Source organism: Miniopterus natalensis, chromosome 17 (genome assembly GCF_054644295.1).
Source record: "Miniopterus natalensis isolate mMinNat1 chromosome 17, mMinNat1.hap1, whole genome shotgun sequence".
Classification (NCBI taxonomy): Eukaryota; Metazoa; Chordata; class Mammalia; order Chiroptera; family Miniopteridae; genus Miniopterus; species Miniopterus natalensis.
The window spans coordinates 16,932,468-16,959,538 of record NC_142097.1 but is presented as its reverse complement, the minus strand read 5'-3'; the positions used below and the strand labels follow the sequence as shown (position 1 = coordinate 16,959,538).

The 27,071-nt window shown below is 55.3% G+C and overlaps 1 protein-coding gene across 1 annotated transcript; it reads left to right on the top strand.

Annotated features, from left to right (window-relative positions):
• Nucleotides 1-210: 210 nt before the first annotated feature.
• FOXN1 (forkhead box N1) lies at nt 211-26,303 on the top strand. The gene is made up of 9 exons (XM_087826558.1): nt 211-284; nt 13,369-13,520; nt 13,931-14,389; nt 16,746-16,859; nt 18,621-18,751; nt 20,063-20,159; nt 23,613-23,820; nt 23,996-24,487; nt 25,984-26,303. The coding sequence occupies exons 2-9, from the start codon at nt 13,398-13,400 to the stop codon at nt 26,301-26,303; spliced, it is 1,944 nt and encodes a 647-aa protein (XP_087682684.1). The 5' UTR covers nt 211-284; nt 13,369-13,397.
• The last annotated feature ends 768 nt before the right edge of the window (nt 26,304-27,071 follow it).

Sequence of the window (27,071 nt, the reverse complement as noted above, 5' to 3'; positions counted from 1 at the left end):
GGGGGGCCAGGGCGCGGCTGGGGCGGGCACAAGAGCCTGTACCTGTCAAACAAGAGCCAAGGAGCAAACTAGCTTCTTAGTCACCTTGCTCTTCTCCCCGTTTTGGCAGCAGCCCCTCAGGGCAAGGGGAAGCTGATATCATAATTATTGGCTCACCCAGCAGCTGCCTCCCCTCACCTGATGTCAGCACAGACCTGGGACAGCCGAGCTGAAGGACTGACAGACGGACTGAGCTCTTGGCCCCCCAGCCTTGGGCCCCCACGCCGACCTGCTTCATTGAGCAGGTAAGAGGAGACCCGGCCCAAGTCAGCCGTGGAGGCCAGCAGGGCCGGGCCAGGGCATGGGGTGGGAGGGGTTGCTTTTTTAACGGGCCTGGCCGGGAAGTGACTGCGTGCACTGGGGTCCTCCCCATCTTCTCGCTGCAGCTGGAGGGAGTCTCAGGAAGTGGGTGAGTGCCTGGAGGCCAAAGAGGACCTTCTCTTCCATGCTCCTCCCTCTCGTTCCTGTTTCGGGTTGTCTAACTCCAATCCTTCTTGCTGTAGCGAAGCTTTTCGTTCTGGTGTTTACCGGAGTTTGTGTGTGCCTCTCTGTTGAGAGGGTGTATTTAACCACCCTGTGCTGGGAGGAAATGACTTGGAAGTGCTAGAATTGGAAAACTTGAGCTGAAACACAGGGAAGCAGATTCCCAACTTAGTGGTTTTTCCAGGTAGAGAGGGGAGAGCTCAGCTCTGGGGGCTGGTGGTTCCAAGGGTGTGTGTTGACCAGCAAATCACTCAACATCTCAGGGCAGCCTGGGCTGTGGTCTAGATGCTGGAGTCTGAGGGGAGACCTGGGTTGCAGGAAGGAGGTGGTGCACCTGGTGGAGAAGATGACAGGTGGCAAACAGGTGCTGTGGCCAGTACCTGATGCTGAGCTCAAGGCAGAATCCCCCAGAGATCGAGGAACATCTCTCTCCCCCAAGAACCCTGAAGCCAAGAGGCCCAGTGAGCAGACCTGGGACATGCAAGGAGCGAGCTCTTGGACCCTTGAAGCCTAGAATTGGGGTCTGGGAAGTGAAAGCCCTTAGGGAATTGGCTGGAGCAGCAGGAAGCCCCCTCTGGCTCCCACAGCTCCTCCCCACCCCTACCTCATCAGGTAAGGTTCTGGCATTCCCCGCGGAGTCCCCCAGGCCATCCCTAAATGTGCAAAGAGCAAGTTAGATTAAGGATAGACTCTACCAAGTGGGTGTGTTTGCCTCTCCTCTCTGCACCTACGGGTGTGGGGGATAGGCTTGTATGTGCTTTGTGGCCAGACACAGCTGATCAGAGGGAGAGGGCCCATTCTCTCGAGAAACTGTCTCACCCATCCCCCTGCCCCTAAGCTGGTCATTTTCCACGCCAGGCAGGACTGCCCCTCCTCGCTTTCCTAATCCCTAAGGAGGAAACTCAGCCATTTCCCTCACAGCCTTGAAGTCCTTCCTGGAGTCTGGAGTCTCTAGTGCTGCAGGGTCCAGCTCCTCCAGCCCTCGTAGTCTTCTCTGTTCCCCACTGAAAAAAAAACACCCGTTTCTCTGGGCTGCTTGAGGGGGTGAGGTGGGGAGGATGGCGCTGCACTCCAGCACAGTCCCCATCATGCCTGGCTCGGGTGGTTTCAACACCCTGGTCATTCCCTGCCCCCCAAGATGTAGGCAGCAGAGAGGCATCCCCAACTGATGGGGGGCAGCACCTCCTGTCCTGGCTCCTCTCTTGTGGTGGACCAGGCCGGACCAGAGTTGGGCTCGGGATCCTCAGAGGAGAAGGTGCCATGGGGAGAGGCACATGTCCTCCCAGCTCCCGCCCAGCCCCGCCCGCCCTGCCTCTGCCGAGCTCAGCTCTCGGCTCCAGGGCCTGCCGAGGCACGCTGCCCCCCCAGGCCCGGCGCCTCACTCACCTCCCAGGGCCAGGAACCTGTTCTCCCAGGAATGCCAGGGAGTTCTCAGAGGGCTTTATTTCCCAGGGGCTCAGGGAGCCCCAGAATCCTCTTGATTCTGCTCCTGGGAGGGCAAGAGAAAAAATAGGGGTTTTGGACCCCTCCCAGCTGCCGGTCTTTGTCTCACCCTCACACTGACCTCTCATGGCCCCCACCCAACAGCTTTCATCATGCATGTGAGAGGGAAGAAAGCTCCATACAGTTCAAGACAAGGGGAGGCCCACTGGCAACACATGCCTTCTGGGAAGCTGTGGTGTATCCCCTCCTTGCTCTCAGGGAAAGCCTTCCTTTAGCCTCCATGGAGAGTCTCATCTGCCCTCTGAGAAAGCAACACAGCACCCCTTCCAGAGGGTTCTCCATCCTCCCAAGCCAGGAAGTCCTTCCCGATGTCTAACCTCCCTCCTTCCAGCTTGAGTTTTCATGGACCAGAACCCCCACTGCCTGCACAGGGCTCAAACACATAGTCAGAGACTGTTACCAAGTCCCAGGGAAATTTCCCATGGGAGGGACAAGGAGGGACAGAAAGAAGGCCCCATACCCACTGCCCCTCTATTAAAGTCTCTCCATCTCCATACTCTAATGAGGAGGAGGCTGTTGGGAGCCACTTTTGCCTTCCTCCCTTTGTTCCCCCATAAGAGAGGGACTCAGGGGACAGAGGTCCCGCAGGTATGCCCTGCCTGCTTTCCTTCCCAGTCCCAGTCCACCATCCTTGCTGGAGCGTGCAGGGGGAGTTCAACGAGCCGAGGTTGGCTTCTGCAGCAGGAAAGACTGACAGTCTTCAGAGCGACGTTTCAGCATTTTAAATTGAGTTTGGCTGGACTATGTGACCACAGGAGGTGGTTTCCTGAGTGGAGAGGCAACCATTGATCTGGGATGGGTGTGGCTGGACTGGCAACATGCCCAGGAGCAGGGGAATGACAAGATGACCTCCAGGAGAGGGCATCTCAGAAGCATCAATCAAAGGCCCCTGAATAATTTTGGTCTTTCCAATTGACCCATTCCCACCCTCCAGCTCTCTGCCCATCCCCAACCTCAACCCCCACCCCATCCCTAACCCCTCCACTCCTACCCTATCCCCATTCCCATCTGCAACCCCAATTCAGCCCTCTTCTTGTCCAACTCCCCATCTCCAGTCTCACCTCCACCTTCACAGTCCCGTCCCTCTCTTCTCTCCCCACCTCGCCATCCTCACCCCTAGCACCACATTCCCACCCCACACCACCCCCTCCCCAGGGTGGATCTTCTCATACATCAGAGACCCCCCTTGGAGTCCAACACCCCTCATCAGGCCCCCCAGATCAGGTCCTGGTCTGTCCTCTACATTCTCCCAGTGTTCAGAGAAAGGCCAAAGCCATGCCGCTAGGACAAAAACGGATGGGCAGGATCATCCCTGGGGAAGCCCTCAGCTTCCTGATCCTATCTGGACCCTTTCAGGCTGGATGCTGGCCAAACAGTAAAAACGAATTCAGATACAACAAGACAAGTTGAGGTGTGATATGCACATGGGTCTCCCTACACTGCAGGTGGGTGGCAGGTACAGGGGGAAATGGAGAGACATATGAAGAGGGCCCCCAAAGGAGGCAGTGGCAACCTTTCTTGGGAGGCTGAGAGCATAACCCAATCCAATCATCATGGCCAGTCCCAAGGCAGGGAGGTGGACAGAAGCTGAAGCAAGGAGGCCTGCTGGGTTGGTTAGGAATGACTGCCATCGCTAGCATCCCCGGGTCTCTACCCCGCCTCTGGCTCTGCTTAGTCAGCTCAGATTAATGGGGCCTGGGAGAGAATTAGCTGAATCGTGATCTCTCAGGAAACTTGACTAGAGAACCAGCTGTGAGTCACAGAGAAAAGAGAACCCATGTTCTCACGGCTACTCTGGAAGCTCCAGAGTGTAGGCACCCCTCAAGATCCACAAGGATGCAACAAGAGAGCCCACTGGGACATCTGACCTAACCCTCTACCTCACGCTCATAGGAGGATGCGTGGTCAGTCAGCCTCAAGCCCTGCTTCCCCACCCTGAAACTACTGCATCTGACAAACTACAGCTGTCCTGGGCACCAACACACACACACACACACACACACACACGCATGCACACACTCACGCACATGCACATATAGAATGGGGTGTGTCTCTGGAACCGGATCACCAGGAGACAATTGGAGATCCCACCTACACTTGTAAATTCCACAGCCATGTCCCAGACTGTACCAGCTCATCAGTTTTGGAAGGCATAGGATATGCACAAGGACACACACACACACACACCACTGGAATCAGAAAACTCAATTATCAGACTCCGTACTTAGCAGTCCACCCACAACAGAGCCAGGGTGACCACAGAAGTGTTCACTGTCAGAGGTGTTCTCAGTCCCTTCTTGGAGGAGAGGGGAGCCCACATTGGGCCTTACAGAGCATGTGGCTTTGGAGAGGAGGCTCTGCCTCTTTGGGCCTTCCCATGAGCATGTCCAATCTGCCGGAGGTGGGAAGGACTTTGGAGGAAAAATTCTTTGGGATGATAATGCCAGGCCCAAGAGGATCTGGGGGGTCAAGAGAGAAAGGAAGGGTCTGGAGCCCAGGAGCTGGATGGGCTCAGGGAAATCCCCAGAACCTGCCCCTTTTCATCCTTCTCAGATGGGCAAAAAAATGACTAGGTGGTCAGAGCTGGCTTCACCCAGCCCAGGTGCCTGGAGGAAGGGCCAGTGCACAAGCACCTGCATGGCAGAGAGCAGTCCCTGGTGGGGCCTCAGTTTCCCCATCTGTCAAATAGAGAGAAGCTTGAGTGGGAGGGCCTCCCGTACCCTTCTCACTCCAAACTTTGATAAGTCCAGGCAGTCAACATGCTGCTTGCCTGCTGCGTGTGCTAACTCAAGCTCTGGAAGGTGTGGGGAGGGGGGTGGGGCTCTGCCTGTATGTGTTTGTCTTGTACTAGATCTGTATTATTAGTAGTGGTGGCAGAATTAATATCCCTAAAAATAGATTGGTAATAATGAGCAGTCCTTCTGATAATGATATGTATAGAATGTGGGAAGCCCGTGGCCCAAGAAATAGTAGGATCCTATGCCATCTCATGCCCTCACTAAGGTGGGCATGCAGAGAGGAGTCCAGCAGCTGAATGGAAGCTTCTTGGCCTCCCCCAGGGGGAGCACCCTGGGAAGGGCAAATGGTTGAAGGGGGAAAGACCTCAGCTACCATTCCTCTCCTGAAACCCCAATGGCGGAGACAGGGGCGCCAGACAAGGTGGTATCATTCCGACCCCAAGACAGCCAGGTAAGGTATGTAAGGCAATGAGGAGGATCCCATTTTATAAAGGAGGAAATGAACTTCATTCCTGTGACTGATGGCAGAGCTGGAAGAGGATGTTTCTGGGGCCCTTAGCCAGAAGGACACCCTAGGAGGGCCACAGGGATGGAGGGGGGACTTCTGAAGTGATAAATGCCAGGCTAAGGTATGAGGTGAAACAAGGTTCTGTCATCCCTATTGGTCTCACAGCTGCCAATCACCACCACAGCCAGTCAATTCTGCAGCCAGTTGCCAATGCAGCCCACAGGAGGCTGGGGGTGGGACCACCAGGCTCAGCCCTGAGCGACTTCATATGAAGGAGGGACTTCTGGACCACAGGGCCACAGAGCTAATGGGTACTCAGACTCATGGAACTTCCTCCCATTCCCTATCCCATTCTGTCACCACCCCCTTCAGCCAGTGTGGCTGGAGGAAAACGGTGTGGCTGTTTTCAAGAAGCATGAAGGCAATATTAATCTGTGAAAAATAATCTGTGAAAAATCCTCCTGTTCCTTCAGTCACTCCCATGTTATCATCCATTCTTTGTTCCTTTTCGCAGCTGGGCAGACTGAAGATTAGAAAGAACTTTCCTCTCTGGAAATCAGTGTCCCAGGCCTCAGACGCATACTGTCCCTGGGAGAATTAAGCGAGCAAGAAGTCCCCACTCCCCAGGAGCCCAGCAATCCAGTGGGCCCCCAGAGGTTCTAGGTCACCTTGGCTACCTACAAGTTCCTTGCCAGACCTGTTCTCACCATCAGATTCAGTGGTGCCTTTAAAAATCCCTGGGGAAGGGCGAGTTGGGGGCATCTTCTCCCTAAGTTGCCCATCTAAGGGTTTCATGTTTTTTGAATTTTGCCTCCCTCTCCCCCTGCTAACCTTGGAGGGCAAGCTGACCTTACTTCTGGGACGAAGATCTGAAGATGGGCTCAGAGCCGCAGAGCCTCGGCTCCAGGGTAGGCAGGAGGAAGGAAAAGGTAGACCATGAATGAATGATACCCAAGAGCAAAAGATCCTTTGGGGGCTGGGGCTGTTTAGGTGGGAGGTCTCTAGAAAGGGGCATCTAAGGAGTAGGGGGAACCCAACAGAGCCAATCTCTCAGACTAGGTGGCCGTAGCAGAGGAGAGAAGGGGTCCTCGTAGGTGTGTCTTAAAAAAGGATGGATGGGAGCTATGAAGGGTAGCATTTTTTGTTTCCTTGAAACCAAGCATCACTTCCTTCCCATATACCAAATAAGCATTCACAAGCACATCGAGGGCTCCCATCAATCTGTCCCACTGTTCTTTCACCCACTTGTTTGTCCATCTATCCACGAGTCCAGCTTTCCATCCAGTCATTTGTCTGTCTGTCCACTCATCTGTCCGTTCCATCCATCCATCCATCCACCCATCCATCATCCATCCATCCAAAGAGGGCAGGTCTCAGTTGGTCTCCCCAGGGCTGCTGGGAAGGGCCTGTGGTCCTGTGGCATTTATGGGGCATGTGACCTGCCTGCCTGGCCTGGGGAAGCAGCCCCGCCCCAACCCTAAGGCAGGGGGCTGGTCCAGGCATGTGGGAGTATTTATACCTCGATGGAGGCTCCTGGGGTGTTGCTGGCCTGATGATTCCCTGAAGCCGTGATGGTGACCATGGCCCAGAGCCCACTGTGAGTGATTGGATTCAGCTCCATTGGAACCAGGGCTGGGTGGCAGGGGCTGGGACGGGCTGGAGAGATGGAAAGCTGCCCAGAGGTGGTCAGGGGTGGTGGAGAGGAAGAGGTGCTGGGCAAAGGAGAGTAGAACAGGACGCTGTTGGAGTCAGGCATCTGCAGCAAGACCGGCACCCACCCTGGAGGAGGGATGAGTCCTTTGCCATTTGTTAGCTTCCAGAGTGTCCCTTGGTGAATGGCAGAAAAGATGAGGCAAGAGGACTAAGATTATAAAAGAGATTAAGGCTAGATATCTGGAAGAACTTCCAAGTCAGCCCTGGGCATGGAAGGTGGCTCAAGTGTTTTTTCAGGATGCGCATACTGAGTGATACTCTAGGACCAGCCTGCTGCCAGAGGCAGGGGGGGAGTGACTGAAGTGGCTTTGGGAGAGCGCTGGTTTGGGGGATGGGAATGACCCAGCTGCAGGTGCCAGTGGCTCAGATTTGAGGAAAGCATCACATGGAGGGCAAAGCTGCTCTTCATTCTTTCTTCTTCTCCACTTCACCCCCGTCTATCTGTCTGTCTGTAGCTGCTTTTCAAAGCCCTTTCATCAGATCTCAAGGCAGGGGCAGCTGACCCACTTCCTGAAACCCAGGCAGGGTCAGGAGCCAGAGGGGCCAGAATTTTGGCCTCAGAAACCCCAATCTTGATGAGAGGACAGGAGCTAGAAAGCCCCTCCTTCTTGGCACCCTCAGATTCTGAGTATCCTGGGGTGCCCAAGCCTCAGGAGAGGGCCCCCAGGCCCTTCCCTGCCACCCCCCCCTCCCCGTAGGTAATTACCGAGCTGCTCCAGGGGACCCCTCCCAGCAGCCAGGCGGGCGGAGCCCCGGGTGGGGCCACAGGCAGCACTGGGCAGGGGCCCCACCCCTCGTAAAACATGCTGCCGCAGCCAGCAACAGAAACCATTAAGGCGGAACTGCGCTGTCTCCACCTCGCTCATAAAGGGCGGGTAGGAGGCACCCAGGTAGGATGCAGCCCAGGTGGGAGGGAGCGTGGAGAGCCCAGTGAGGGCCTCAGTGTCCCCTGTGACTCAGCTGCCCACAGGGGGTAGAGGGACAGACCCTCCCAAGGACACCTCCAACCTTGCCCCCCACCTGCCATCCTGGCTTCCAGATGTGAACTGAGGTGCTCCTGAGGTGGGGCCCTGTAGGGTAGTGGTTAAGCACATCGGCTTTGAAGCCCATGTCTGGATCCTAGGGAGCGTAATTTACTAGCTGAGTGACCTTGGACAAGTCTGGTTAACCTCTCTGAGCCTCGGTTTCCTCATCTATAAGATGAGGGTGATAATATAGTACCTCCTCTCTGGGGTGTAATAACACCCAGCTGTTCCTGGTCCCATTGAGGATTTCCTCAGGGAGCCTCCTGAAGGCAGAGCAGAGCGAGGGCCCCGTTGACAGCTCTGTGGACCACAGTCACATCCACCAGACCAGCTGCCGCATCTTCAGATGCAAATAATTCCGGTGCCTTATTTCACTTAAAAAGGAACTGAGTATAGAAAAGGGAAGTAACTTGTCCAAAGTAACACAACCAGCAAACCGGGTGTCCCCCAGATGGCCCCTTTTGTCTGAGCCCTGACATACGAGGGAAACGATCTGAGAGATGGGAAAATGTGCTGGGCAGAGGGGGCACAGGTCTCGCTGTTTGTGAGATGGGCACAGAGCAGCGATTCAATAGGGATTGTTGTTGATCCTGATTTATGCTTTCTGGGGAATTTCGTACCTGTCACGCTCCCTACTCAGGTTAGAGGGCCGTTTCTTTCTTCCCTCTGACTCCAGGGAAGATCAAATCTACTTCTTCCACCCCTACTCCTGCCCTCCCACTCCCCAAGGATCATGGAAGGAAGTTCAGAGAGTAGAGGGTAGACAGAATGCTCCGATATTGAAATGGTACTCAGCTAATGTTTGCCAAGGCTGAACTCCTGAATTGTGTGTGTCTGGGGATGTGATTGGGGCTCTCGGCGCCTGAGAATCAGTAGATGTGGTTTTCAGTTTTAGCTATGTGGTCCTGAGCTTGCCCCTTCTCTCTGGGCCTCAGTCTTCTCCCCTGAAAAATGGGGTGGATGACCTTGGTCCCTTACCAGTGGTGTGCTAATAAATGTTCACCAACCAGCTCTCCAAAAAGGGGAGAGGCCTCTGATTTATAATTTGTAGTATTTGCTCATTTCTGTGGGAAAACACTCCCACCATGGCCACTTTGGGTTGAATTCACTGAAGGTGGAGTTGGGAAGAGATGGGCACAATTGGCCCTCGAAAGCCCATAGCTGCTGGCTCCAGCACACCACTGCCTGCTTCCCTCTGGGGCAAAGGGCAGATGAAATGAGATGACAGATACAAAAGTGCTTTGTAAACGGCAGGGCGCTTTATAGATGTGGAGTTGTGATGATGACCAACCTTATAGTGGAAGGGACCCCAGGGCACATTGAGAGCCCTGGCCTGGCTCCAGCTAAGAAAGGGGGAGATTGTGGGTTGTGGGTGCCCACACTAAATGGCAGGGTGATTAGTGCCATCTGGGGTAGCTCCTGGGATCTGAGAAAGGGGGAGAGCTGACTGGACCTCCTGTATTGGTATTTGCACACATGCACCCCACAGTGCTTCCTGAAACTGAAGTGGGTAGGATTAAGGTCAGCCATCAGTAAAGGATTCCTTCTGAATGCAGAGGCCAGGCTGGAGCTACCAGAGAGGCCTCCTGAGGGGTCCAAAGCAAGTCACTCCTTCCTTGTTATGCTAATCCCTGGGAGTTCCGCCAGCCATCCCACCGCAGGGGAATGGCTAAAATGATATCTGAGGCCCCAGAATCAAGAGGACGGAAGTTTAGCCTCTGCAAATGGGGTAGGAGGATGTCAGGGAGATGGAGGTGGGAGGCAGGAAGAGGAATTTCCTCTGCTCTACCTGCCCCACACCTAGAGCTCATGCTTTAAATTAACTCTGCCCCACTGTTAATTATTAATAATAGCTATCATTTATTGAGCACATACTATGCATTAAGCTATTTACAAGCAATATTTCATCTAACCCTCTAGAGAGGTACGTATTATTAGCTTTATTTTACAAATGAGGAAACTGAGGCTCAGGAAAGGAAGTTAAGCAGCTTGTCCACCCAAAGTCCCAGTTACTGAGACTCAAATCCAGCCCTGACTCTAGAGCTTCTGAACTAGATCATCCAACTTCAGGAGCTCCACCGCTACTCCAGGTTGGGGTCAGGAGCCAAGGAAGCCTCATCCCTCTCCCTACAGTGACCCCTTCCCTACACTGGACAGGAGCCCCCTCCCCCCCCCCCATACACACCAATTCTGACTGGTGGGTCCTTTGGACTGCAATTGGTAAAGGACCCCCTCTTTCCAGGACCATGTGATCTTAGGCAAGTCACTTAACTTCTTCTCTGGGCCTTCTTTCTTCATTTGTAAAATATAGCTTTGGCTGATGCAACCAAAGGGGTGCCCTGGTCACTAAATCGGGAGTCATTGTTTATAAAACCTCCCAGAGAAAACCCTGCACTGAGGATCATTCAGGGACCTCTGCATGCTCAATGCAAGTGAAGGGATGGGCCTCCAAACTCTGCATAGCCTCCCTGGCTCTGATCCTGGCCCTGGGGGCTTAGAGCAGGTGGGGTAGTAGTTTGGCCAAGCCAGGGTATGAAAGTCATGACTATGAATTGAAACCTTCAGTTAAGGCCTGTGACACGCAGGAGCTCAGCCAGGGCTACAATGTCCTGGGATGTAGGGACTGCTGCAGATGTAGGGATGAGGCAGATACTACAGGGGTCCTTCCAGGAAGGCCAGACCTTCAACAGGAGGTGTGGCCCAACCTGGGGCTCAGAGAGGCCTCCTCAGGTTCATGTCTCAAAGGAGCAGAGCTGGGGTCTGAGGTCCCTGAGTCCAGGCTGAATGAAGGCCGGGCAGACAGGGCAGGACTAGCAAGGGCAGCTGCCACCAGGGCATGCAGCATTAGCCAATCTCCCCAGGCCTGTCAGGCCTGAAGCAGTGAGACCATCAGGGAAAATACAGTCTGAGGTCAGAGAGCACAGCTGCAGTTGGCCAACGTGTGACACATGTCCTTAAGGCCAGATGTGTGACACATGTCCTTAAGCATTTTCTACGTGCTGAGCACCATATATGCATCATCTCACTTAATCTTCCTGACAACCCTTTGAGGTGGGTTCATGATCCCCATTTATCAAAGGAGCAAGGAAAAAAATAGATCTTTGCTGAGGCAACAAAAGGGGTGCCATGGTCACCAAATCGGGAGTCATTACAGAGAATTACACAGTTTGTTCAAAGTCACCCAGCCAGGAGGTGACATAGCTGGGATTCAAACTCAAGTCAGCTGAAATCCTAAACCCTTGCTCTTAACCACATTTTACTCTGCCTCTGGAGAGGCGGCCAACCACAGGCCACTGTGGGAGGAAGGGCGCCCCACTACCACCACCACCACCACCAACCCCAGCCTTGCCTCTGGAGGTGCTGGAGAAGCCTTGGGAGAGAAACTCTGGGCCAGGGCCAGGTGTGATAGGCAGGCCCCAGCTTTCCAGGAGCTGTCCAGGGAGCGGGGGCCAGACCAGGCGGTCATGCGGAGCCAGAGATGGGCTGCCCTGCACCTTGGGCCCCATGCCTGCTCCACTGCGGTGTCCAGTTACGGCCAGCTCGGCGCTTCCCCTGTCACGCCACATTTAGCATTGCCGAGTGAGCGGGCGCCTGGACATGGAGAAGGGGCGGCGGAGACTCTTGAAGGGGCGGGAGAGCCTCCCACCAGGCCCCCACCTGGCCCCCAGCTACCAGCCCCCACCACCACTGATCCCCTGAGGGACTTCAGGCAAATGCCTTCTCTTCCTTGTTCCTGTTAATGCTCTGTCAAAGGAAGGAGACAGTTTATTTAGCAAAGATGTGCTAACCCCAGGCTGGGCACCACGGAGTCACCAAGGCCAATCCTCCTTCCCAGGGCTCCTAGGATAGCATGGCTTGGGATATGCAGTTATCCTGCTCTGCTTGAGTGGGTCTTGGGTAGGAGAAATAAATGTGAACCTTATGCTTTTCTTATTGTCTCTTCCCCACAGCTTACCCCACCCCCTCTCTGGCTCCCACCAAATGAAGAAACCCTAAGACAGATTCCAGAGTCAGACAGATCTGGGTTCAAATCCTGGCTCTCTCAGCGATTAGCTATGTGACTTGGGCAAGCCACATAACCCCTCTAGGCCTTGGTTTCCTCATCGGAAAAGTGGGATTAATAATGTACTTTCTTCACAGGTGTTCTAACAAACCAATGAGGAAATTCTCCATATCATGTACACAGTGGCCAGCCCAGAGCAGGCATTAGTAAATGGTAGCCTTTACCAGAGATGGGTAAAGAAGAGTAAATTCAAAAGAAACTGCCCTTTGCAGGTGGTGGAAAAGGAAGGCAGAGAGCTGAGTGATAATGATAGTAAGAGCCATACTAATAAGCCATAAAATGATAGCTGGCATTTATTGAGCACTTACTACGTGCTAGGTACTGTTCTAACTACTACTTGGCCGTGATTTCATTTGATACAGCGTGCTCGCGAGGGAGGCCCTAGCTCTCTCCCTGGTTTGACGATGTTGCTGCTGAGGCTCAGAGAGCTTTGCTGGCACAGCTGGCAAGGAAAGGCCAAGGCTGGCTTTGAACTGAGTCCTCAACTGCGCAGCTGTGGAGGGGACAGAGTTCGTCTACAATTCTAGGTCTGAGCAGAAGGAGCCCTCAGATAGCATGTCATCTAAGCCCCTTGTTTTTTGGATGGTGAAACAACAGCTCAGAAAGGGCAGTAGCCTGCACAGAGTTTGGAGGACAGAGGAGAAAACGGCACATGTCAGACATTCCACAGTGGACCAGTGGTGGCATCCCCTGTGCCATGCCAGGCTCACAGGGCCTCCAGCAATCAAGTCCCCTCAAGTCCCCAGTTGTACACTGGTCATGCCAACCAGGCCAAGGCACCCGAGGGTGGCACCACAGGCCTCTGCTGAGGGCTGGTCACCTGTAGTATGAGAGTCACTCCCACCCCAGGCCAGGGCCTGGCCCACTTCCTTCCTTCTCCAGCTCCCCTTCCTCTCAGGACCACCCACTGGCTCAGCCACTGCACAGAGACTGCTGCCACAGTCACCTCGCCCCGTCCTTCACTGTGGAGATAGGAGACAGAGCGCAAGGAGCCTGAGGCAGGGTCTCCTCTCCTAGTTCACTGCTCTGCAGCTGCAGAGCCTAGAGCGGCCGAGCCTTCTCTCTCCTAACTGGTTCATTTTGGTCTCTCCCCACCAGTCTTCTCACTCTATCCCTCACATTATCTGCTTACTTCTGTTTCTGATGTTTCTCTCAGTTTCTGTCTGTCTGTCCATCTCTCTTTCTCATCAAGATGTCTGGCTGGAGTCAGGGTCCCAGCCCAAGGATGGGATGGGAGTGGAGGTGGTGGACTTGGGATTGGTCACCCTTGGACACTGGTCCTCATTCTCATCCCAGCAGCCTTTCTTCGAGGCCAGGACTGGGTGATGGTGTCACTACTCCCACCGCAGTCTGACGTCACGCTGCCAGGCCCCACCAGACTGGAGGGCGAGCCCCAAGGGGACCTCATGCAGGCACCGGGCCTCCCAGGCTCCCCTGCCCCACAGAGCGTAAGTACCTGGCACCTAGGCCTGGGCTGAGGTCAAGGCCTAAGGGCTGCATGGGAAACAGGTGAACAGTCACCCCCACCCTCCAGAGGCCTCCCTGGGGTCTGTCTTGTCCCTTCCCCCAGCAAACAAGTACCCAGTGACTCCGAGATCCAGAGTATTCAGATACGCTTATTCCTTCAGGTTGGGGATTTTCCAGGGCAGGAACATACATCCACCTACTTGGGGGGGGTGGGAGGGGGGCAGGTTTAAGAGCAGTGTACCCTCATCAGATTGGGGCTTCCAAGGACAGGCTAGATCTCTCCCATCATTTGGGGACTCCCCAGAGCTCTGCCCCAGACCCCTTTACCCAAGCACAGAGTAGGATCCTGGTCTGGCCTCCACTCACAGGCCTCTACCCTCCGTCCACCCAGAAGCACGCAGGCTTCAGCTGCTCGTCATTTGTGCCCGATGGCCCCCCGGAGAGGGCACCCTCACTGCCCCCTCACAGCCCCAGCATCGCATCACCAGGCCCCGAGCAAGTCCACTGCGCAGCTGGCCCTGGCCCAGGCCCTTTCCGGCTCTCACCCTCAGACAAGTACCCCGGCTTCAGCTTCGAAGAGGGGCCAGCAAGCAGCCCCGGGCGCTTCCTCAAGGGCAGCCATGTGCCTTTCCACCCATATAAGCGCCATTTCCAGGAGGACGTCTTCCCCGAGGCCCAGACCGCCCTGGCCCTCGATGGACACTCCTTTAAGACCCCAGGGATGCTGGAGGCCTTTGAAGAGATCCCTGTGGATGTGGGGGAGGCTGAGGCCTTCCTGCCTGGCTTCTCAGCAGAGGCTTGGTGCAATGGGCTCCCCTACTCCAGCCAGGAGCACAGCCCCCAAATCCTGGTAAGTACCAGTGGTCAGTGGGCATCTCACCTACCCTCTGTGCCAGCTCCCAGCAGCACAGATGAGTTCTCTCAGATCAAACTCCCCTCCTTCCCTTTCCAGACCTTTCTACTCAGGTTCCATGTGTATCAAGGAAGTTGCAAGCTCAGACTTGGGGTCTCTTGGCTTCATTCTGGGCCTCCAGGTTAGCTAGGGAGGGGTGCTGGCCTGGCCCAGCATGGAGGGGACAAGGTGGGGTAGGCAGGTCAGGCTAAGGTAGCTAGCTGGCAGCTTCCCAGTGGCTCCTGAGTCAGGATTCCAGTGTGTGATTTCTCTCTGTTTGTTTAAGTGTCAAGAATCCCCAGCCAGACCTATACACCCATATGCAAATGTGAGAAGAAAAACACATTCCAGAGGCCAAGAGAAAGGACTGAGGGAGGAGCCACAGAATACAATATTCCCCTCTCTGGCAATTGCATGCAGAGTTGAGAGAGGCTTGTCTTCTCAAAGGACACTTCCTGGCCCCATTCTTTGCCCAGAGTGGGACTTGGGTGTGTTTGTAGAAATATATTGAAAGCACTTTGGAAGATCAACATGTCCTTCCATGGCCATATCCACAAGCTGTGTGACCTTAGGCAAGTCACTTAAGCTCTCTGAGACTCATTCGAAAAGTATGCTTAACAGTATCTGCCTCATGGACTTGTTGCCTTGGGAAGAGGAAAGCTAAAAGGAGCTTTGCTCCCTGCTCCCCAGCTGTGGAGGTCCCTGAGGTGAGCACTGAGTGGTCTCAGCCTGGGCTGTGACAGCTTTAAATGCTCACCAGCCCTCCTCCTCTCTTGCTTTCAAATAAGCTCCCATTCCTTCGCCCAGCCACCCCAATAAAGGCATGTTTCCCAGGCTTGGGAGATAAAGGGGTTGGGCACCTACCAGGTGTGTCGAAGGAAGGACCTTGTTCTGGTTTGGGGGCCCTTTGATGGCTTCTCCCCAGGCCTATTGAACATGACAGCAGCTCACAGGGCAGGCACCATCATATTAGATGCTGCCCCTCACCCAGTGTCCACTCAATGCCAGCCCCTGGTCACTCCACCAGGTGATTTCTTTCAAGTGCCCCATTTAGTCCTCACAACAACCCTCTAAAGAGTTCCCACCATCCCCATTTTGCAGATGAGTAAACTGAAGCTCTGTAGAGGCCAAGTGACCTGTAAGAGAGGAGGCTGAGACTTGAGCCCGCACCTTACCCCACTGCACAATGGAGAGAAGCTCAAGCCCAGAGTCCCACAGCTAACTGGTCACCTCTCTAGGTGACCTGAGTGCATCACTTCCCCTTCATGGGCTTAGCCCCATCATCTGCCAAATGAGGGGGTTAGACACAGTGCTCTTGGCGCTTCCAGGCCTAAGATTCTATGATTATGGCTATCTGTGCATCAGCAACCCCAGGGCACACCCAGAAAGAGCTCATAGCTGATTTCACCCTCTGGGCCCAGATTCTGGTTCCCAAGTACCCTCATAACCTCAGGAACAGTGGTCCACCTCCTCCAGGCCTTGTTCGCCTTCTAAGCTAGCTGAGCCCATCTTTCCTGGCCCTCCTCAGGGTAGAGCTCTGTGCTAGGCCCTGAGGGCTCTGTGTAGTGCTCACAATTCATAGGAAGCCAGAGTCTGGCCACCACCACCGGCAGGAGCTACAGGCTCCCTGTGCCAGTTTGAGAGAGTGCCAGAGGCTCTCTCATGCAGACCAGCAATGGGGCAGACTTCCTGGAGTGAGGGATGATCCGGGGAGATAGAGCAGGGAGAGGACTCACTAACCCCCTCCAGGGAGCCTGCTAGAGCTTCCCTGAACTTTGCAGAAGAGAAGGAGGCATGGCCTGGGGGCCCCAGCTGGACCAACCTATTTGGCACTTCCTGTGCTCCCCTCCCCATGGCTCTGCAGTGGGAATTCTGGAGCTGTGGCCTTTTCCATGGCGTCCTTTGCAGACCTGTTCTAAGAGGCTGGGGGCTCTGAACCGGCAAGCAGGCCCTGGGCTCGGCTTGGTGAGTAGGGTCAGGTATTGCACCCCTGTGCCATTCCAGGGAGAACTCTGGCCCTGCCCCAGCCTCAGTGAAACCATTGACAAGCCTCCCCTACTTCTTTGGACAGCCCAGGCTCAGCCTTTCACCTGCAGCGAGGTGGGAGATAGGGAGCACTGTTCTCCCACCTGCAGGTCCACCACTAACTTGCTGAGTTCCCTTGGAAAAATCCTTGCCCTTCTCTGTTCTCTCTTCTCCAGGAACAAGCTTTGGGGGAAGCAGAGTAGGGGTTGTTTTGGGGGAAGGTTTAAGACACAGAAGAGAGGTAGGAAAAAAAATAAGGCCTAGCCTAGTCATCTGCTTTTTCTTCCAGCAGGGGTCGGAAGTCAAGGTCAAGCCCTCAGCTCTGGAGAGTGGTCCTGGCATGTACTGTTTCCAGCCCCCCTTGCAGCACATGTACTGTCCCTCTCAGCCTCCCTTCCACCAGGTGGGTGTGAGGCAAGTGGCGATGCTTCCCCAGAGTCTCAGGATATTATGTGGGTGTGTGGTGGGGCGGGGTGTCTGGGTGGGCAACAAGGCCCTAACCCTCAGGCTGGGCCAACTGGTGTGGGAGACAGGGTTCATGGGGGGAAGCAATTGCCCTTCCCTAGGGTTGGGTGGGGCTTTTCTGAGACCCAGGCAAGACCTGAGAGGTCTCAGAAAAGAGAATGGGGCTGAGATTAAACCAAAAAGGGAGGGAGGAAGAGAACCAGACAAAGACAAGGCAGAGAGAAAAGGAGTGTGTGGGGTGACACACAAGGCCAAGCAGGGCAGGGAACAATGGACTGCCGTCTGGGTCAGCCACCGTCTTCCTATGTGGCCTTGGCCTTGAACTTCCTTTAAGCCTAGACAGGGTGGGACCAGGCATCGGGTTAGGGGACCTTCCCACCTGGAGGCTCCAAGTCCCCATGGTCTTTAGCCCTTTCCCCTCCCCCACCTCACTGCACAGCCTCAGCTCCTCCTAGATGTACAGGATGCCAAGCAATTGCCCCACACTGGCATGGGCTGGAGGTTTTTAGAAAGAGAAAGAAAAGAGCCCCAGAGCAGGTAAGCAGCTCCCAGGAGTCACCGGGCAAGACGGAGCAAGTGGCTGCCCAGCGCCCAGTTCCATCCACCTGCAGCCTGGCACTGAGACAGGCCCTGCCTGTGGAGCAGGTTCTACTCCTGGCCTTTGGCATTCGCCCTGATCTTGGCCCAGCAGGGAGGCAGGCACGTGGCGGGGGAGAAGCAGTCAGACTGCTTGCTTTGTGGGAAGAAAGAAAGAGATAGAAGGAAGCAGAGGGGACACATGAAGGGTCAGCCCACGAGGGGCCCGGTTGTAATGGCCAAAGCCTTCCTGAGGCCCACGGTCTGACCCAAGGTAGAGGGTGTCCCTGAGGCAGCCTGGCCCATCAAGGACTAAGCCACGGCAGGACTAAAGGGCTACCAGACCTGAAATGGCCTCACCATGCCCCGCTTTGATGCCCTCTGCGTCCCGCACCCCATCCTCCACCAAGATGGCCGCACCCAGGGCTTTATGGAGCCTGCAGAGAGGGTGACTCAGGCACTAAGTGCCGCTCGGGTGACCTGGAAAAAGCACATCAACTCGGAGCAGATGGGGGAGTCAGAGTCTCCCTCCCCCCTCGCCCCCATAAAACACCATGCCTGGCACCACAGCCACTCCCTTTGCTGTAAAACCACCTCCTACCCCAACCTGCCCACCACTATGACCGGCCCTTTCAAAGAACCACTGAAACTCATAAAAGGTGGCAGTGCCCAGCGAACGCCCAGGCTGGACATCCCACTTCCGGCCCAGCTGTTCCAGGAGATGCAAGGGAGGCCTGGAGCGCCTGCCCAGAGAAGGGTGCGAGCACCAGGACTACCCATCACGCTTCTAGCCCAGCCGGGCTGCTCTCTCATCACCATGGCAACCAGAGTACCTAGAGGGCCTGAGAGGAAAGAGCTGGAGGAAGGGAGCTTTGAGGCCTCGGAGATCCTGAGTCCTAAAGTGTGGATCTCCTCACAGGCGCTCAGATGTCCACACCCTTGGCCAACGCCCCCAGGTAGCTCTGCCATTGCAGCCCATGACCATGAGCGGTGGAGCCCAGGGCCAGGGAGAGAAGAATCTAGTCTCAGCTTCCTCTCTGGATGTACATGAATGGGGGAAGGACCCCCTCCTTGGGAAGGCTAGTTACCATGGCAACCACTCTGCCCCCTTTGACCTCTACAGTACTCACCAGGTGGCGGCAGCTACCCTGTACCCTACCTGGGCTCCCCACACTATCCGTACCAGCGGATTGCACCCCAGGCCAGCACCGATGGGCACCAGCCTCTCTTCCCCAAACCCATCTACTCCTACAGGTATGTCTCCCAGCACTCCTGGGTAGAACGAAGAGGGGTGAGAGGACCCCTGGGGAAACTGAGGCATGGAATCCTCTTGGTATAAGGGTAATGGTGTGGGGGGCCTTCCAGAGCATGTTGGAGAAGGGACCTTTTCATGGGGACAGGGGGATAGACTAGATCACCTCTACCCTCTCGTCTAACCCTGGGGAGCCATGTCTGTGTCTCAACTCAGCAGACCCGGTGCCTTATGGCGAGCCTGCTAAGTTCTAGCCTCCTGGGGCCCAGGGCTGGGACTGAGAGTTTAGGAGGGATACTTGCCCCCTTTCCACCCTCCCTCCCCAGATCCAGATAGAAGCCCCACCCCAAAGCTGTACTGGAGATAGTGAGGAATGAGGACTGCAGACGGGACACAGTTATCCAGCATGTGCCAGAGCTGTGCACCTTCTCTGGGGCTGGGGTTGTAAGTGCCAGGCCAGCAGCACCCAACCCGGGTGGGAGACCTTCTATCTGAACTTTCCTTCATCCAACCAACAGTGATACGCAGCTTCCTGTGTGCCAGGCCCCACATGGGGGCAGGTCATTAGCCAGTGTGAGCTCAGGGGAAGGAAAAGGAATTTAAACATCAGACAAGAACACAGAGAAGGGATTTGTGGGAGGCAGGATGAAGCACAGAAAGGAGCACATGCAACCCGTGGAGTCCAGCAGAACTGGGTTCAAGTCCAGGCTCTGGAACTTACTAGCTGTGAAACTTCAGGCAAGTCATTTAATCTCTCTGAACCTCTGTTTATGTTTTAAAAAAAAACCAAACAGCAATATTCAGGCCTTTAGAAAGATTAAGTGCAAGAATATGCCTGGCATATTGTAGAGGTTCAAGAAACCTTAATTCCCTCCCTTACTATCCAACATTTCTGCAGTTGGCTGAGGGCTGGCTGGTAATGACAGCTTTCATTTAATGAGTGCTTCTATGTGCTAGGCATCATCCTTAATCCTCACAACTCTGAGGTAGCTATTACATTCTTTACTTCAAAGCTGAGGAAACTGAGGCTCAGAGAGGTTAAGGCACTCACCCAAGGTCACACAGCTAGTGAGTGGCTAAGCCAGGATTGCAACCCAGGTCTCTCAGATTCCACAGGACCCTCGTATATCTGTAACTCCCGACTTCAGTGGACACGTTTTCATGCCTTCTCCTTTTGACCTCATAGAGCCTCTCACCCATGAATTCTGCAGCAAGCTATCTCTCCTCAACTACTCCAGCTGGGACAGGGGGGTTGCGGGGAGACTCCAGGCCTGATCAGAGGTTAAAACTCTCAGGGTTTTCTCTGTCTTCAGCATCCTCATCTTCATGGCCCTTAAGAACAGTAAAACGGGGAGCCTTCCTGTCAGCGAGATCTACAATTTTATGACGGAACACTTTCCTTACTTCAAGGTGAGCCCAAGATCCACCTCCACTTCCCCGCGCCCAAGTGCTGAGCAAGCCAGGCCTCTGGAGCCAGCTGGGAGAGGGGAGAAGGTGGGGAAACCCAGGAGAGGGTTTGCCCCCCACATGCTTTCCTTTGTCTCCACTTCAGAAAGACACAGTTCCATGTAGAGAACAGAGAGCTCAAGCCATTCACCCAAGGTTGCACAGCAGGCTGGAGTCAGACCTTATCCTGGTGGAAGGTGGACATGTCAGTCCTGTTAGGCTTCAAGGAGCATCCACCTACCCCCAAATGGGGAGAGAGAGCTAGGGAGGAAATGAGAGACAGTCCCCACCCCTGCCCCCAGGATGCCGTAGGGCTGGAGGAATTTGGGTAAGAGCTGGCCAGCCAAGGTGACATAGATGCTAGGACCACAGAACCCATTGCCTTCCAGGGAGAGATTAGGATCTGCCTCTGTGGGCGGCAGGCTCAGCTGCAGTTCTGCCAAAAAGCGGGGTGTGGGCTTCATGGTCTTTGAGTGTCCCAGGGAACTGGCTGGCTCACCTAACCTTCCCATGTATAGGATCTAGTTCCCATCATTCACAGAAGGGGCTTCTGGGACCTCTACCAGACTCCCTCCCTAGAGGCAGGACAGATGCCCTTCTCTCCAGATGGGCAAACACATCAGAGAGGGTGACACATCTGTTTAAGGTGGGACCAGTTGCTGGCTTGAGCTGTTAGGCTTTATCCAGCACCCATTTCCCTTTGCATGCCCCCAGACCCTCCTGCACAGATCGCTTCCCCTGGGGTGGGTGCAGGGGAGATCAGAACTTGTGAGGAGCACCTTCTCCAAGGCCTGCACCCTGGTGGATACAATCTCATCAGCTACCCAGGGAGAGGGCGGGAGCTGAGGCCCAGGTAATCCAGAACTCAGCTCCACCTGCCGGTCCCACATCTTCCCAATTGTCCTGCCTGGGGATAATTTGAGGCTGATATTCAAACAAGTTTGTACTTGCTGAGCTGCCATCAGATGAGGAGTGGGCCAGAGTGGTCTGGGCAGGAATGGAAAAGCATGGTCATCTCCCAGAGGTTCTAGAAGGAGAGGAAGAAAGAGGGTTGTCTCTGGGATTTGAGAAGCATGAAAGCCCAGATCCAGGGCTGCCTCTGCATCCTAGCAGGTCAGGGAACCAAATTCTCCCTAACCCATGAAGCCTTTGGAGGGTCCTATAAACCCTAAAGCCTCTGGAGGGTCCTCTAGGACTTTAAGGAGCCAGGCCAGAGAGAGGGAAGTGAGGACCCGGCCTTCCTCCTCTCCTCTCAGCCTTTCCTTCCTGCTAACTCCAGACCTGGCCCCCAGCCCCTCCCTGCATTTCATCTTCCTGGCTTAATTATTTTTTCTGGGAGCCATGTAATCCCTGTTTTATAGAGCTGAGGAGTGAAGAGGTCTAACAGCTTTTTTTGTTTGTTTGGTTCTAGTTGTTGTTCTTAGCAATTGCATCACTCCCTCACTCCCTCGTTTACATTTGACTTCAGAGAGAAAGCATCTTTGAGGATGGGACGGGCCCAGATGGTGAAGCCAACCCTATGGGGTGACCTGGGCAGAGCCTTTAACTAGGGGACAGAGTTGGAGTCCGGGCTCTGTCAATGCCTCCTTGTGTGATCTAGGGCTAGGCCCTTTCTTCTCTAACCCTCAGTTTCCCAATCTGTAAAATGGTCAGGTTGAACCACTTGGCACACAGATTCCTTCCCACTCTGACACTTCCCCCCTGACCCACCCAAGGAATTAACTCAAAGATCCCCTGCCTCCTCTATCTCTCACTCCCCATCTGAAGGTCCTTCTTCTGGGCAAGGACAGAATGGACCCTGGGGTGGGCAGCACTCATGACCAAGGTAGCTGAGGTGGGCGTCCTGTAGCCCCATGAGTCAGGGCCGTGGGACTGGGGACATACAGCCAATGGACATAATTGCTAGTGCTGACCATCCTTCTTCCAAACAGGAAGTGGCTGGGGTGGGAGCTGCCCTGGCATCCAAATTCACAGATTTATGGGACTATAAAAGGGCCCAGTGCCCATTAACTCTGCCCACCGGGCGACACAGCCTTGACTCCTAGTAGGGACTGTCATGGGAGTTGAAGGTGAATCCCAGCTGGCTGGTCTGGTGGCTCAAGAACTCTTCCTTGTGACCCTGGGAGCCTTAAGGGGTCATCTCAACCAGTCCCCTGCCCCAGGCCAGCTGCCCTTAAGAAAGACTCTGGCAGCTCCTGCCAGCAGCTTGCAGTGACGCTGGCATCGCTGGCATCGGGGCCCAGTTCTGCTGGGCGTGATTCAGCCCGGCTGTTCCCTGGGGCAAGTGAGCTGAGGAGGAGTGACCGCCCCTCATTAAGCAGAAACTGGGAGCTGAAAGGGAGAGGGGCCCCACTGGCAAAGCAGGAACTCTATCCATAGTGGCCCCTCCTGGGCCCAAAACTGACAGAGAGCCTGGAACTGAGCTGGAGGTGGGAGGACTGGGGGTGCCTACTGGCACCCCTGCCACTGCCTCTCACCCAACTGAGTCAGCCTAATGGTTTTCATAACCCTCCCTGGGCACAATTACTGCACTGGTGACATGACCAGGCCTCCTAATGGGTGTTTATTCTGTTGGCACTAGCACCCCCTCTACCCCCCCCCCGCCTAAGGGCTGGCCTCCCCACCAGGGCACGCCCCTCAGGCACACTCATGTGAACACTCACACCCACATATGCATACAATCATGGACACCCACACACACCAGAGACACTTTCTCACACACACTCATCTTCAGGGACACATCCTCACACTCAGGAATTTACAGACTCATGCCCAGGAGACAGGCTCACACCAGGGAGACACACTTAGGGACGTGTGTGAGCTCATACACACAGCCTCCCTCCCTCTCTCTTTCTCCCTCTCTCTCACACACACACACACACACCAAAACTCAGATAAACACACAAATTTATGTGCAACAGCGCACACACCCAAGCACTCACCAACCTCACCCGTCTTTCTTTTCTCCCACATTTGCCCCAGCGGGAATGAGGCCGACCCAGAACATTCCATAGTTTCCCCCTCATTCCCTCCCCAAAGTTGGCACCAGAGCCCTCAGAGCAGTGAGTTCCCTTCCCACAAAGGGCTCCAAGCACAGGCTCCAAGCCCCGTGGGGAGTGGTCCGATTCCAGGTGTGAGTGGGAGAACCTAGGCCTCGGGAGCACCCCCAGCCCTCCCTTTATGACCACCCTGACATCCTCACGGTGGGGCAGGAACAGGGTAGGAGGAAGGCAGATTTTCACTTCTGCCAACCCCTCCCCGACCACTGAAGGACCGAGCCTGGCCTGGGTGCCGAGATGGACAAGCCCAGAGTGGCTGGCAGTCCTGTGCAGAGTGGAGGTTTCCTGGAGCCCAGGCCCGGAGCCAGCTCTAGAGGCTGCCCCCGGCCTGATTTCTTGTCTTGCTCTGCTCTGGCAGACGGCGCCCGATGGCTGGAAGAATTCTGTCCGCCATAACCTCTCTCTCAACAAGTGCTTCGAGAAGGTGGAGAACAAATCGGGAAGTTCCTCTCGCAAGGGCTGCCTGTGGGCCCTCAATCCGGCCAAGATCGACAAGATGCAGGAGGAGCTGCAGAAGTGGAAGAGGAAAGACCCCGTCGCTGTGCGCAAGAGCATGGCCAAGCCGGGTGAGGCTGGCAGGCTGTGAGGGAAGGCCCAGGGCTCCCACAAGCCAGAGAGAGAGAAAAAGTGAGAAAGGAGGACTGATGAGTGAGGAAAGGGCCTGAGTGCAGTTCCAGGGCAGGGGAGGGTTTGCGGGAAAAGCGGGGTCTCACGGTATCCCTCTCTCTTGGGCTTTTTCAGAAGAGCTGGACAGCCTCATTGGAGACAAGAGGGAGAAGCTGAGCACCCCACTCCTGGGCTGCCCACCCCCTGGGCTGGCAGGCTCAGGCCCCATCCAGCCCCTGGCACCTCCAGTTGGGCTCTCCCAGCCGCTGCACTCAATCCACCCAGCTCCAGGCCCCATTCCTGGCAAGAACCCCCTCCAGGACCTACTTGGGGGGCACACGCCCTCTTGCTACGGGCAGACATACTCACACCTCTCACCAGGCATGGCCCCTCCTGGACCTCCACAGCCATTGTTCCCGCAGCCAGATGGGCACCTTGAGCTGCGGGCCCAGCCAGGCACCCCCCAGGACTCACCTCTGCCTGCCCACACCCCACCCAGCCACAGCAGCAAGTTGCTGGCTGAGCCCTCCCCAGCCAGGACCATGCATGACACCCTACTGCCAGATGGAGACCTTGGCACTGACCTGGATGCCATCAATCCATCTCTCACCGACTTTGACTTCCAGGGTGAGCTGGGGGTGGGAAAGGGGAGGTGAAACAAAACTTGAGAGCTATACCTGCCAGTGTGGCCTATCCCCTCCAAGTCTCCAGGCTGTAGCCTGCTAGCTGCCAGGTTTCCGCGCAACTGGAGCAGAGCAGGCAGGAGGTGTCAAGGGGCAAAGAGGAACACCCTTGCCCTCCTCCTGGTGCCCCTGAACATATTCCCACTGACCCCATCATCAATCCATTCTCAGCTCTGCGTGGGCTGGGAAGGGTCTGATGTTTCATTCCATACTTGGTTGTGAGCAACTGATACTCCCCAAATTCCCAGAAGAAGTTGCATCTTCTGAGTTCTTCCCCCTAGAAGAATGTAAGGACTCAGAACTAGACAGGTGTTGGAGACATTTGGGGGTAAGAGTCCTAGGAGAGGTTCTCTCCATTCCACACCATCTTGTCTGCTCCATCTCTGCATGTGACCAGGCCCACCAGTTTCCCTCTGAACTCCAGTGCACCCCAGGCCCTGGTACTGGCCACGGGAGGTTTGGAGGATTATGCTGAGACAGGCCTCCGACCCCCTGCGTCCACTGGGATGGAAACACCCACAAGCAGGTGGAGGCAGCCAACCCTCTGAGAGTTCCCAGTGTGATGGGAAGGCAGTGCACGTCTTGGGAAGCTAGATCCTCACCCCCATCCAGAAGTGGGAAGCACATTTACTTGACACCCACTATCAGGCAGCATGCTAGTCACTTTACATGTGTTCTCTCATATGGGCCTGTAGGATAGGAGGGATTATTAAACACTTTTTACAAAAGTACAGAGGTTAAGTAACTTCCTCAAGGTCACTTAGCTAGAAAGAGGAAGAGTTAGGATCAGAACCCAGGCAGCCAAATTCAGTATTTAATCTAGCCTCCTTCCCCCAGACCCTGCAACCCCGATAACCAGGGCCATCACCCAGTCCTGGCCTGTCCTGATGCAGGTCACAGGACATAAAGAGGGGGATGAGATGGCAGCACTATTTTCTCCTTGGAGTGAGGTGTGCTTCCTGGTTCTGCTCCTGTCCCTTGGGCCCTGCAGTAGAGGCTCAAGGAGTCAAGCTCAGCCATCTTATTGGGGCCAGCAGTGCATTGTTGGAAGATCTGTGGTCTGGGCTGCAGATCCACCTTCCTTGGAGCCTGGGCAGCAGCCAGGGTGAAGAGTTCCTGGGGCTCCCTCCCCGGGCTAACCCTGGAGCGCACAGCACTTGCATCAACCCTTCAATAGGCAGCTTTCAAATTCTCAACCCTCCCCACCTCCCAAAAAGGAGCCACAGAGGTCATCTAGGCTGTGGCTCTTAGACAATACATGGGAGGAGGAATCAGAGAGGTTGGGCAACTGCCTGGGTTCACACAGATAGTGTCAGGGTCTGTTCCCCAGCAAATGTTACCCAAATTGTGCTCTATTTAGCATGTGAGAGCCACAGGGTGGGGGAGCAGACAGGGCCCCTTTGGTGTCTCCCAGTGATGCCTGTTCTCTCCCCCAATTAGGAAACCTGTGGGAACAGCTGAAGGATGACAGCTTGGCCCTCGACCCCTTGGTGCTGGTAACCTCATCTTCAACATCATCTGCAATGCCGCCACCTCCACCACCATCCCACTGCTTCCCCCCGGGGCCCTGTCTGGGAGAGACAGGCAGTGGAGCAGGTGACTTGGCATCACCAGGCAGCGGGGGCTCGGGAGCACTGGGTGACCTGCACCTCACCACCCTGTACTCAGCCTTCATGGAGCTGGAGCCCACGCCCCCCACGGCCCCTGCTGGCCCCTCCGTGTACCTCAGTCCCAGCTCCAAGCCCATGGCCCTAGCATGAGCCATGCCCAGCAGCAGCTCCAGCCTTTGCCTGGCCTGGAAGTCCCAGCTGGTCGCCCACATCGGGCTCATCTTAAAGGTCAAAGAAGGAAAACTCTCCCTGCCCCCTATGCTACTAAGACAGCTTGTTTGTTAGCTGACAGCTGGGGGTGGAGACATCACCCAGAATGCTGCCCCTCACACATTTCTGCTGCCTGGTGGGCCAGCTCCTCACTCAGAGCCCCTGGAGAGCACGTGTCTGGGCAAGAAGAAACCCACTCGCACTCACCTTCACTCAAGCCTGCATGCACACGCGCACATGCGCACTCGCAGTTATTCAGACATACACCCACCCACATGCCTTTATCCAGAGGAATCGGAACTACATACCAGAGCCTGACTTCATTTCTGGGGCAGCTGAGAGCTGAGGGCTTTGGTTACCGAAAGCTCAGGACCCCCATGCCAGGTCCTAGACCACCCTGAACACTGTTTTGATGTCCACATTCTCTTCGGGCCTGGCCCCCTCCAGGCATGATCTTTCCCCAAAGTCCCGGTATTTATTCCCCCATCTTCATTCCAGCAGCCCATGAGGGAGGAGGAGACATGGGGCCTCTCCCCAGTTGCCAGGGGACTCCCCAGGGGGCTGCTGTTCAGCAGCACTGACTCCACCAGGCTCTACCCACCCTCAGCATATACTCTGTCTAGCCCCAGGGTGACACACAGGAGGGGCCATGTCCACCCCAGGCCCAAACTGAGCCCAATTCCGACACAAAGTGTTTGGAAGAGCCCC